Here is a 12,816-nt window from a genome sequence, read left to right as displayed (position 1 = left end):
TTGCCCTGACAGAATGGTTCTTTTTAATCTCTTTTAAGTCTAACATGGTTTGGCAAACCAGTGCCCCACAAAGAAACCATGTATACCAATGGAATATTTTTCAGCTTATCTAGAAATACTAAAAATAAACACCCCCTTGCTCCCCAAAAAAATCAATTAAGGAAAAACATTTCCTCAAAAATCTTCCCTTACATTGCATATCTATGTATTCTTTCATCATCTTATAAAATGTTGTTACCTGAGTTTTCTGGTAGGAACTAATGAGAAAATTTTATATTTGCATCATGCTTAGTAAGTTACAGAAGGTTTTTTGTTACTGTTTTGGATTTTTTGAGACAGGGTCTCACTCTGTCATCCAGGCTGGAGTGCAGAAGCACGATCATAGCTCACTGCAGCCTTGAGTTCCTGAGCTCAAGTGATTCTCCTGCCTCAGCCTCCCAAGAAGCTGGGACTACAAGCGTGCACCACCATGCCCAGCTAATTTTTTTAATTTTTTGTAGAAATGAGGTCTCACTATGCCTCACTATGTTTCCCAGGCTGGTCTTGAACTCCTGAGCTCAGGTGATCTTCCTGCTTCGGCCTCCCAAAGTGTTGGGATTATAGGCATGAACCATTGCACCCGGCCTACAGAAGTATTTGACATTCATCTTCTTTTTGTACCCAGTAGGAAAATTTCATGACTCTGAAGCATTTAGACCCTGATCATCTCATTGTCAGAAAAATAAGACAAAACTAAGCTATCAAAATGATGAAAAAATATTAGTTGGCTAAATCTAGTAATTTATGTATTACAACAATCATTTGATTTGTTCCTTGTTAAGCCACTTGGCTGCAGTGCTGTCTAGGAAACCTTAGACTTGCTCTTCTATGATTTGTTAGGACATGAGGCCTGATAAAGAAACAAGGTTGAGGTCTCATTTAACATGAGTCTACACTTTTTTTCTCTGCATTAAGATCATGAAAATACCATTAAATCTTAAGCTAATGTGCACTGATTAAAATGGATAGTTTCATAATGATACACAAAAACTAGCTATTTATTTATTTTCGTTCAAACAAATGTTTTATGCTTCTTCTAATTTTTTAAGAGGCAGGGTCTTGCTATCTTGCCCAGGCTGGAGTGCGGCTGCTATTCACAGGTGCAATAAAAACACACTACAACCTTAAACTCCTGGGCTCAAGCAATCCTCCTGCCCCAGCCTCCCAAGTAGCTGGGACTACAAGTGTTCACCATTGCAACCAGCTTTTGTAATTTGTTCCCCCAGTCAAAAATGGTCAAAAGTTACACAAGTATCTTAAACTGGATCAAGCATAGTTGAATTTTTTTTTCCCTACCAAGTCTACAATTGATCGTCATTGTTGAATTCATTTTGAGATCCCCAGAAATGAAGTCGTACTATGAGTGAAATCATAAAGTTGGATTGGAAGGTTCCTCTTCAATGGGTTTTCTATTGTTCTAGAAAAGCAAGACAAAACTAAGCTAACAATATGAACATAATATTGGCTAGCTAGGACCTTGTAACTGTAAAGCTAGGCTCCGGGGGAGATGAGGACCCTGTGAAGCTTTACATGACATTCTGGGTAGGAAGAAAATAATTCTGTTTGATCATACTTACTAAACACTCTTGATATCATTGCCATCTTAGTCATCAATCATTCAAGTAATGGTACAAGTGCATTTTTTAAATTCACATATTTGCTTGCTTTAACTATTTAAAAACCGCTGTGCAATTGCCCAGTAATAGACATGTTTTACAAAAATTGAGAGAAAAATGCTGTAACAATAGCAACTAAGAATGTACTCCTATGTAAGAAAATGACAAAACTTAAAAATACAAATTAATCAGTGTTAGAGTTTGTTTAATTCATAAAAAGTATTTATCTTGGAGTTCTTTAAATAATAAATTTCCTTATGTGCTTAAGTGTTTGGATGCCAATCATTCATTCACTTATGATTAAGGGTGGAACACTTGAGATGGTGCCAGAAAACTATTAAAGTGCTATCAACCACAGCCAAACTCAAATCCATTAGAAGGAAAGCCAGAGTATCTCAACGTATACCTTTTGCTATCAGGCAATAGGCAATAATATTCCATTTCTAATAAATTCAGCTTTTAAAGAAATTTAAAATGTGACAGTTTAGTTACATTTATTGAATAAAGTTAACAAATGGTATCTCCTGAAAATGAGAGCTCTAGGGACTAAAAAAAAAAAAACACTAAGATTTCTGTTTCCTCACTTTATTAGCACAGATAATTATGACCTTTACTTATCAAGCATAAGTCAATTAAACAACTCGGTATTTCACCAAATTAAAAACAAGAATTATATCAGAAATTTGAGGCTGGGCACGGTGGCTCACACCTGTAATCCCAGCACTTCGGGAGGCTGAGGCAGGCAGATCATTTGAAACCAGAAGTTTGAGATCAGCCTAGCAATATATGAAACCCAGTCTCTACTAAAAATATAAAATTTAGCTGGGTGTGGTGGCACACACCTGTAATCCTAGCTACCTGGGAGGCTGAGACACAAGAATTGCTTGAACCTGGAGGCAGAGGTTGCAGTGAGCCAAGATGGCACCACTGCACTCCAGCCTGGACAACAGAGTAAAGCGCTGTCTCAAAAAAACAAACAAAAAAAGAATTACATGAGAAATTTGAAACCCAAAGGAAAAAAGACAACATAACTAACCTTGCTCAAGTAGTTCTCCATGCTATTATTTGAAGCCCGTGGATTTGAGGTAGAGATCACTAAGTTTTCTCTTGGAATAAGTTTTCTGTTGAGATCTAAACTATTATTAAGATTTCCAACACAAGGTGGCTCCATGACTGGCCTGGTAGTGAGAGTGGTGAACAAAGATCTGCTCTGCTGTTTTTCCACAAGAAGTTTGGTGCTGACCTCTGCTAGCCTCTCATTAGTTCTGTGAAGATTGCGGAAGACACATGCTTAATATTTTACTTTTCCCTAAATGATTCCTAAAAGACTTGTAATTTTTAAAAAGTTGCCATAGGAGTAAATGAAATTTCCCATTAACCAGAATTTTAACACTGAAAAACGTGTCAGAGCATGCCTACTGTATGCAATTATAATTTTTAGACTGTTCTAAAGAAGTGCCTGTTCCTAGGGTAGTTTCCAACAAACAAGTAATTCAAGCAAAGTAGGGAAGGGAAGAAAATGGCTACGAATGATGTATGGCTTCACAGGTAACACCTGCTGCCTTCTGGAATGCTCCACTGGTAAGATTCCTGAGGATGCCTTTAAAAATAATTGCCTTTAAAGGGTAAATATGTGAGATGATAAACATGTTAATTTGCTTGACTATAATAACCATTTCACTATGTACAAATATATCAAAAACATCATGTTTTGATACACACAATTAACAAAACTAAGAACAAAGGAAAAAGCCCAGCTAAAAATACTTGTATTTAGTAAACCAGTTTTGAGATTAAAAAAAAAAAATTCCTCAAGACATGTGCAAGCATTTGCTTTCACTACCCTTTTACATTTATTTCACCCATTATCTGGAAAAATACTAGGCATCTGGCACCAGGGAATAATTCAGAGCAAAAAATTCTAGGGGAAAAGAAGATAGCTGAGTTGGTGATCAAAAAGAACTAAAGAGCCTCAAAGGCAGTTAGCTCCTAACATTGTCCCCAAGGCATCAGAGGTGGGGACTGACCTGTTTTCCACACACTCCCTCAGGCTGACCAAGGTGTTATTTTTAACCACTTTATAAATTATACTTCCCTTCATCCCTACGTTAATCATTAATGTGCTATTTCACTAGCATGCCTTTAAGTAGTAGAAAAACTATACAGGGTAGTTTGTCTCGCGGCACCCTGTAGTGATAATACCAGATATCAGAATCAAGGAAAGTTCATTTATGGAGTGCCAGAATGTGCAGAGTAGGAGTGATACTTGACCCTCTGGTTTAAGTTGTAATTTTCCAAAAAACAGCCCAACTCATTAATAATTATATTTATGGCAATGCTGATAAGCGATCTGATGATATCAATGTCTAAATTACAAAGTTTCAAAAGCACATAGCTGAAAGACATAGATCTAGTTAACCACCTAAGAATATTAATGGAAAAGCCATATAAAATTAAAAAAAAAAAAAAAAAACAGAGGAAAGACATAAACTGTCCTGGACTCACATTTTAAAGGTAAGTTAATTTACTAACATTTTCCAAAATTATATTACCTAGTTAGCTTTCACTTCCCATTAATCTCATGAACCTAAGAATTATGCTTTCAAGGCAAACTAATGAGCTTAATTTATTTCCTATGATTCTATATTTTGACTTACTTGTTTAGTTTACTTGACAAAGATTTTCTAACTTTTAATTCTTCTAGATAGAGTTGCTTATATTTTTCCAGTTCAGTTTTATTAAAGTCTTCTTGAGATGTTTTTATTTTGGAGAGTTCAGATTCCAGATCTTTAATTCTGAGTTCCATCTGACTTTTCATTGAAGCAAAATTATTCTCTCTTAACTGCTCTAAGTTTTCTTGAGATGCTGCTTGTGCCTAAAACAAATTAAAAGCATTTGTTTTAAAAATATATAACCTGAGTAACACCATGGCCACCTACTCGGTGTCTAAGGGCTGTTTTGTTTTTAACCCAAACTCCAAAAAGAGAAAGATCTTTGCACCACAGGCATTGGTCAAAGAGATAAGAGGACACCCTAGGGCTCTAATTGAAAAGGGAATCCAAATACACCTTCCAAAGAGATGAAAGTGAGTTTCTACTAGAGAAGCATTTTCATCCTTGATGAAGTAATCAAAACAATAAAGGCTGACTGGCAACCCAGATGTCTAACGATGGGGGGAAATGTCATATAGAAAATAAAAAATTATAATTGGTAACATAAGGAAAACCTAAGAAAGAAAATGACTACAAATGTGGAGATATTTTCGAATGAAAATCTTATAAAAATTATTTTTGTGTTAAAATATATTCATGGGGAGACTTGAATATGCTTAAAAATGTTGATGTGATATTCCATTTTATGAATACACCTGGCAAAGTAAATTAAAGCAACCATCTGTATGTAAGATACAGGAACTTAGAGCTTCTTAGGGATAAATGCTGTGCACATCAATACATGATGAGAAAAAAGCCCAAGGTCTTGGATCTCTTACAATAATTCTACCTGCTGGAGCATAAGGTTATGGAATCACCTGGACTACAAGTAAAGAAATGTGGAGTGTGATCCTGAGCCTGACTAGCTCTATGGCTTGGGCCCTGCTGTTTAACCTTTCCCTAGGTGTCTTCATCTGTAAAATGGGAAACTATACTGGCTTATCACTGATTTCTTCCTATTCTCATTCCATGTCTCTAAGAGCTAACATGTAGAGCTGTGTAAGACTATCATAAATACCATGTGAAGAAATCTATGTTATTATGGATTGTTACCACCTTGGCCTTGTAGATTGTGTTCCAAGACTCCTATTTCTCACTGGCCTAAGGGAAGGGAAAGAGCTGAGAATGAGTAGTGAAGACTTGCTATTCTCACAATAGCTACATATTTTCAAGTGGCCCAGATTTGCTCTCTGTTAATCTTCACATCCTTTCTACTAGTTTGCACCCTCCATCCTCTCTCATAAGCACAGGGGTCCCACACAGTTATCAATCACTATTTATCCCAACTAAAGCAAATTTGTTAAATTACTGAGTTTTAATCACTCATAGACACACAAACTCATGTTATTAAGGAAGTAGATTTTTATTGCTCACTCAGACACACACACACTCACGCACTGATATACCCATGTGGGTAAGACAGGACAGACATTTTTTTGGCTTTGTTTAGTTTAGAGACAGGGTCTCAGTCTGTTGCCCATGCTTCAGTTCAGCGGCACAATCATAGTTCACTGCAGCCTTGAAAACTCCTGGGCTTAAATGATCCTCTCACCTCAGCCTCCCAAGTACCTGGGACTACAGCCATGCACCACCATGCCTGGCTAATTATTTTTTTAAATTTTCTGTAGAGACAGGGTCTCACTTTGTTGCCCAGGTTGGTCTTGAACTCCTGGGCTCAAGTGGTCCTCCCACCTCAGCCCTCAAAGTGCTAGGATTACAGGTGTGAGCTACCATGCCTAGCCTAATTTGTTTGTGTTGTTTTGTATTTGAGACGGAGTCTAGCTCTCACCATCTTGCCTCACTGCAACCTCTGCCTCCCAGATTCAAGCAATTCTCCTGCCTCAGTCTCCCAAGTAACTGGGACTACAGGCATGTGCCACCACGGCTGGCTAATTATTTTTTTTAATTTTTTAGTACATATGGGTTTTCACTATGTTGGCCAGGCTGGTCTCGAACTCCTGATCTCATGATCCGCCCACCTCGGCTTCCCAAAGTGCTGGGATTACAGGCATGAGCCACCGTGCCCAGCTTTTTTTTTTTTTTTTTTTCTAAGGCAAAAACAACACAAGTTGTCTTAAAGTCCCAGTGGTTTCCTGGGATGAAGTAGGGGGAATTAACTGCAAAAGGGCAAGAGAGAACTTTCTGGAAATGTTCTCTGTTGAGAGGGTAGTTAAGCAAGTATATACTTGGGTCAAACTGTTAAAATGGTTTTGTTTAATTATTTGTAAATTATCCCTCAATAAAATTTAATTTATATACAACCTGGGTAATTATTGTGTATTTTTTTCCTTTACTTTTGAGTTAGTGATTCAGAGAGTAATTTTAAATATGTGAAAAAAAAAGCTGAAGTTTAAAATATTTATCAGCCAGGTTTGGTGGCTTATGCCTGTAATCTCAGCACTTTGGGAGACCTAAGCAGGAGGATCACTTGAAGCCAAGAGTTCGTGACCAGCCTGGGCAACAAAGCAAGACTCTGTTTCTACCAAAAATAAGAATTAAAAATTTATCCAGGCATCGTGATGTGCACCTGTAGTCCCAGCTATCCAGGAGGCTGAGGTATAAACATTTGAATCATTGTTTCATTAGTACTCATGAACTCTGATAAAGAATAATAAAATTAATTAAAAATTTTAAAAAGTGAGCAATGTAATTTAAGAACAATTCAAGAATATGGCATAATTTCTAAATCACAATACTTTCTTTTCCTGATGGTTTTGTTTTATGCCAACTGGTCTTAATAGCCAAATGATTCTCTGATGAAAATCATTATTCTAAATCATCAATGTAGTTATAATAATGATGGAAACTGAAACATCTAAAGGGAGAAACAGATGCCATCATCCTTCTAGAAATCTACAGAACAAATTGCTATAAGGGATGTAGAGGAAACACATATAATGTATATATCCAAAATACAATTTGCAGTGAAATGAACGAAGGCACACTACAAATAAACTAACCTGTAAAAACAAATTGACTTCTTTTAATTTTTCTACTATTTCCTGTCTTGCTCTTTCTTCAATCTCCTGTTTATACTGTTTGACTTGACCAAGTTCTACCATATTCCTTTCTATATGACTTCTCAGGTCGATCACTTCTTGTTCCAACTTCTTTTTATTCTTCTGTAGTTTTTCACATTTCTTTTGTATTGTTTTCATGGATAACAACTCCTGTTGAAGAACTTGATTCTTTGTATCCAGATGTAGACATTTTGAACCTGCAGTCTCCAGTTCTGCTGTAAGATCATCAATCTGAATGAAGACAGTAATATAGTGTGATAATGAAGGAAGTAGCCTGAGAATAGCCTAACATAAAACCAAGAACAAATTTTGAAATAAATTCAGTTGCAATAAAATGTCACCTGAACCGTAAAAGATTCTTCAAATGTGGACCCTTAAATTACCCGGAAAATCAAGAACAAAGTCAAAGCCATCAAGAGTCACAAAAATATATTCCTTATCATCTCTGCCACACAACATTTGCACTTGATCTTCGACTTATATTTTTCTATGATTGTTTCATGTCTTTCCTCCTTAAATGGCTCTAAGGGGTAGCAGAAAGTCTCTTACTACTTCCCCCATAAACATGCCCTATAATTTCTTTTTTTTTTTTTTAAGAAGGAGTCTTGCTCTGTCGCCCAGGCTGGAGTGCAGTCGCACGATCTCCGCTCACTGCAAGCTTTGCCTCTTGGGTTCACGCCATTCTCCTGCCTCAGCCTCCTGAGTAGCTGGGACTACAGGCGCCCACCACCACGCCTGGCTAATATTTTGTATTTTTAGTAGAGACGGAGTTTCACCATGTTAGCCAGGATGGTCTCGATCTCCTGACCTCATGACCTGCCCGCCTCGGCCTCCCAAAGTGCTGGGATTACAGGCTTGAGCCACCGCGCCTGGCCTTTTTGCCCACTTTTTAACGGGGTTGTTTTTTCCTTGTAAATTTGTTAAGTTCCTTATAGATGCCGGATATAAGACCTCTGTTAGATACATAGTTTGCAAAAATTTTCTCCCATTCTGTAGGTTGTGTTTACTCTGTTGATACTTCCTTTGCTCTGTAGAAGCTCTTTAGTTTAATTAGATTCTCTTTGTCAATTTTTGCTTTTGTTGCAATTGCTTTTGGTGTCTTGGCCATGAAATCTTTGCCTGTTCCTATGTCCAGAGCTAGAGGCCATTATCCTTAGTAAACTAACACAGGAAGAGAAAACCAATTACTGCAAGTTCTCACTACTAAGTGGGAGCTAAATGATGAGAACACATGGACACACAGAGGGGAACAACAGACAATGGAGCCTCCTAGAGGATGGAGGGTGAGAGAAGGGAGAGCAATCAGGAAAAATAACTCATGAGCACTAGGCTTAATACTTGGGTGACAAAATAATCTGTTTAACAAACACCCGTGACACAAGTTTAACTACATAACAAACCTGCCCATGTACCCCTAAACTTAAAAGTTTAAAAAAAGTTTTTTTATTAGTATCAAGTCCCTCAAGTTAAAAAAAAAAAAATCTTTATTTCACTGTTCAAAGCATTGAGAAGTCTGTATTTCCCAAATTAAGTGGCTTTTTTGGTCCCAAAACTTATTAAAAATTACCTTATGTTTTAGTTTATTAATCTGAATACCCATTTCAAATTGACTAGTTTTTAAATCTCCATGGAAACTAAATTCTCCATTTTCATATTCATTTAACTTCTTTCTTGTCATTTTTAAGAGGTTCTTAAACCTGCAGGAAGGTACAAAATGAGTAACTCAAGTTTTAAAAAGGCAAACATTTAATAATTATTTAAAACAGATATTATGTTTTAGCATGTAAGAAAAACGAATCATGATTCTCTCGTTTATTTCAATCTGACATAGTTTGAAAACACTCTAATGAAATTATAATCTTAGATAAATAATGTGAAGAAAAATTATATGACATATATGGCAGATAAAGAGTTAATATTATAATCACATCAAGTTTTTATAAATAAATTATTCCTATCCATTTTAGTATGTTACTATAAAACATTAACCTATTATCAAATATTAGCTATAAACCAGAGATCAGAGTCCAAGGTGAAGAGGAAAATCATACTTAGGCTGGACCAGTGGCTCATGCCTAAAATCCCAGCCCTTTGGGAGGCCGAGCCAGGCGGATCACTTGAGCTCAGGAGTTCAAGACCAGCCTGGTCAACATGGTAAAAACCCTGTCTCTACTGAAAATACAAAAATTAGCCAGGCGTGGTAGTGCATGTCTGTAATCCCAGCTATTCAGGAGGCTGAGTCAGGAGGCGGAGCCAGGAGAATCGCTTGAACCCAGGAGGTGGAGGTTGCAGTGGGCCGAGACTGCACCACCACACTCCAGCTTGGGCAACAGAGAGATTCCAGGAAAAAAAAAAAAAAAAAGAAAGCATATACATACTTATACATGAATGGTTGAAAAAGACACAAAAATACATTTGATATCCGTTGACCGCTGTTTATAAGAAGAAAAGTACAAAAAAATAAAGTACGCACAAAAAACATCAAGATCACTCAAGATCAGACGAGACAGGAAAGAAAACATCTTTGACGTCTGAGTTAAGGGGAAAAGGAAACAGGCAGAGTTTTAGAAGAAAGGAAATGAGCAGAGAGAGCATGTATAAAGATGCAAAGGCTGCTTTCAGAAGAGATCTAGAAATCTTTACTAGCACAACATTAACAAAGTAAAAGGGATGCAAAACCATGTTAGAGAAGGACAATGAGAGAAAAATAGTAATTAGAATCAGAACAAACGTTAAGTACTCAGCAAATAAATAGAAAAGCAGCCACGTTGGGGGCTTCCAAGGCAATGGGTAACATTCCATTTTTAAATCTGGATAGTAGAAACATGACTGCTATTTCACTCTTAAATCATACATACATTTGTATATGTATGAGGCATATATGTTTTAAAACAAACAGAAGTTTAATAACATGTATACCACAGGTATACATGGGAGATATCCATGGGAAATGAGTAAATTTCCATGATATATTTTATTACTACACACACACACACACACAAAAAGAGGCAGAAAGAAAGCATAAGCTAAATCAAGATAATTTTTGATGCTTCCAAAGGATGACACAGATAGATTTTTAGATATTAAAAGATTTGAATATCTTCTTTGAAGGGAAGGACACTACCAAAGAGAAAAAGATTACCAAAGAGAGTGAAAATATCTTCAGAAATTAAGGTTCAAAGTAAAAGATGAAGAATGCAGTTGACATTATATGCCAAAGGCATTGTTACTGTTTTCAAAATCATTAAAGAGTAAGTGTAATATTTAGGCATTCCAAAAGTTTCAGATTGTGCTGTAATTTTCTAAGGCAATTTTAAAAGAGAATAATTTCATTAAGAAAAAGTAGATATTAAATGAATTTGTATCTAGTTTTGAACAAAGTAAAATTATATTAAATCAATTAATGAATGGTTAAAATGATCTGAAATATTAAAATCTTACCCAGTTATCTCTCTTTCTAATTCAACATTTTTCTTCATTTCTTGATCCAAATTACATTCCAGCGACTGTTTTAATTCCATAAGCTTCTTTAATTGTTCCTTTTCATCTTCAGACTTTGAAACAAAATATTTTCAATTATTTTTAAAACTCTGGAAACACTTTTTTTCTTAAAACTATTATTTCTTATGAGTTCATGAGTAACATATGTTTAGGCAGGTTTATAAAATGCAGTTTATAAACCTGATGCCAATAAGAACAGATTTGAAAAAATGACTTTTCTTAAAACAGCTCATATTTCTTTTCTGGAACTTAAATTGCCAAAATTTGTTAAAAATAGAAGTTTTTACATATAAAATACTGTTAATGAAAATTCCTTTTTAAAAAGTTATTTTAGATGTCTGTTCTCATTTCTAAAGTTGCTCTAGAAACACTGTCATCAATAGTTGAAGATATTCCAGTTTTTGTTAAATCAAATCTTACTAAGACAATTTTTAGAAAACTTTCATCTGGTTCCCGTTACATTTTTCATACTAACCTGACTTCAACATGAGCTATCTCTCATTCTCTATAAACAGAGATCTAGATCAATGGAACAGAACAGAGCCCTCAGAAATGATGCCACATATCTACAACTATTTGATCTTTGACAAACCTGACAAAAACAAGAAATGGGGATTCCCTATTTAATAAATGGTGCTGGGAAAACTGGCTAGCCATATGTAGAAAGCTGAAACTGGATCCCTTCCTTACACCTTATACGAAAATTAATTCAAGATGGATTAAAGACTTAAATGTTAGACCTAAAACCATTAAAATCCTACAAGAAAACCTAGGCAATACCATTCAGGCCATAGGCGTGGGCAAGGACTTCATGTCTAAAACACCAAAAGCAATGGCAACAAAAGCCAAAATTGACAAATGGGATCTCATTAAACTAAAGAGCTTCTGCACAGCAAAAGAAACTACCATCAGAGTGAACAGGCAACCTACAGAATGGGAGAAAATTTTTGCAACCTACTCATCTGACAAAGGGCTAATATCCAGAATCTACAATGAACTCAAACAAATTTACAAGAAAAAAACAAACAACCCCATCAAAAAGTGGGCAAAGGACATGAACAGACGCTTCTCAAAAGAAGACATTTATGCAGCCAGAAAACACATGAAGAAATGCTCATCATCACTGGCCATCAGAGAAATGCAAATCAAAACCACAGTGAGATACCATCTCACACCAGTTAGAATGGCCATCATTAAAAAATCAGGAAACAACAGGTGCTGGAGAGGATGTGGAGAAATAGGAACACTTTTACACTGTTGGTGGGACTGTAAACTAGTTCAACCATTGTGGAAGTCAGTGTGGCGATTCCTCAGGGATCTCGAACTAGAAATACCATTTGACCCAGCCATCCCATTACTGGGTATATACCCAAAGGACTATAAATCATGCTGCTATAAAGACACATGCACACGTATGTTTATTGCAGCACTATTCACAATAGCAAAGAGTTGGAACCAACCCAAATGTCCAACAACGATAGACTGGATTAAGAAAATGTGGCACATATACACCATGGAATACTATGCAGCCATAAAAAATGATGAGTTCGTGTCCTTTGTAGGGACATGGATGAAACTGGAAACCATCATTCTCAGTAAACTATCGCAAGGACAAAAAACCAAACACCGCATGTTCTCACTCATAGGTGGGAATTGAACAATGAGAACTCATGGACACAGGAAGGGGAACATCACATTCCGGGTACTGTTGTGGGGTGGGGGGTGGGGGGGGCGGGGACAGCATTAGGAGATATACCTAATGCTAAATGACGAGCTAATGGGTGCAGGAAATCAACATGGCACATGGATACATATGTAACAAACCTGCACATTGTGCACATGTACCCTAAAACCTAAAGTATAATAATAAAATAAAATAAATAAATAAATAAATAAATAAAATAAACATAAAGAATTACAACCATAAAA

At 36.2% G+C, this 12,816-nt stretch overlaps 1 protein-coding gene across 2 annotated transcripts in view; it reads right to left on the bottom strand.

Annotated features, from left to right (window-relative positions):
• ANKRD26 (ankyrin repeat domain containing 26) overlaps positions 1-12,816 on the bottom strand; it is a 101,642-nt gene that overhangs the window by 9,647 nt on the left and 79,179 nt on the right. Inside the window, exons 28-33 of one of the 2 annotated variants that reach the window (XR_009212871.1) lie at positions 10,828-10,940; positions 8,954-9,083; positions 7,327-7,617; positions 4,313-4,530; positions 2,692-2,920; positions 1,336-1,456 (exon numbers count right to left, since the gene is read on the bottom strand). Coding sequence is in view for 1 of the 2 variants with exons in the window: in XM_058436605.1 (XP_058292588.1) it covers positions 2,692-2,920; positions 4,313-4,530; positions 7,327-7,617; positions 8,954-9,083; positions 10,828-10,940 (981 nt within the window). In the remaining variant the exon portion in view is untranslated. The remainder of the gene's footprint in view (positions 1-1,335; positions 1,457-2,691; positions 2,921-4,312; positions 4,531-7,326; positions 7,618-8,953; positions 9,084-10,827; positions 10,941-12,816) is intronic. The other variant, XM_058436605.1, reaches the window with a different exon arrangement.

Source organism: Hylobates moloch, unplaced genomic scaffold, assembly GCF_009828535.3.
Source record: "Hylobates moloch isolate HMO894 unplaced genomic scaffold, HMol_V3 SCAFFOLD_3, whole genome shotgun sequence".
Taxonomy (NCBI): Eukaryota; Metazoa; Chordata; class Mammalia; order Primates; family Hylobatidae; genus Hylobates; species Hylobates moloch.
The sequence above is the reverse complement of the archived record's forward strand: the minus strand, read 5'-3'. Positions and strand labels throughout refer to the sequence as shown.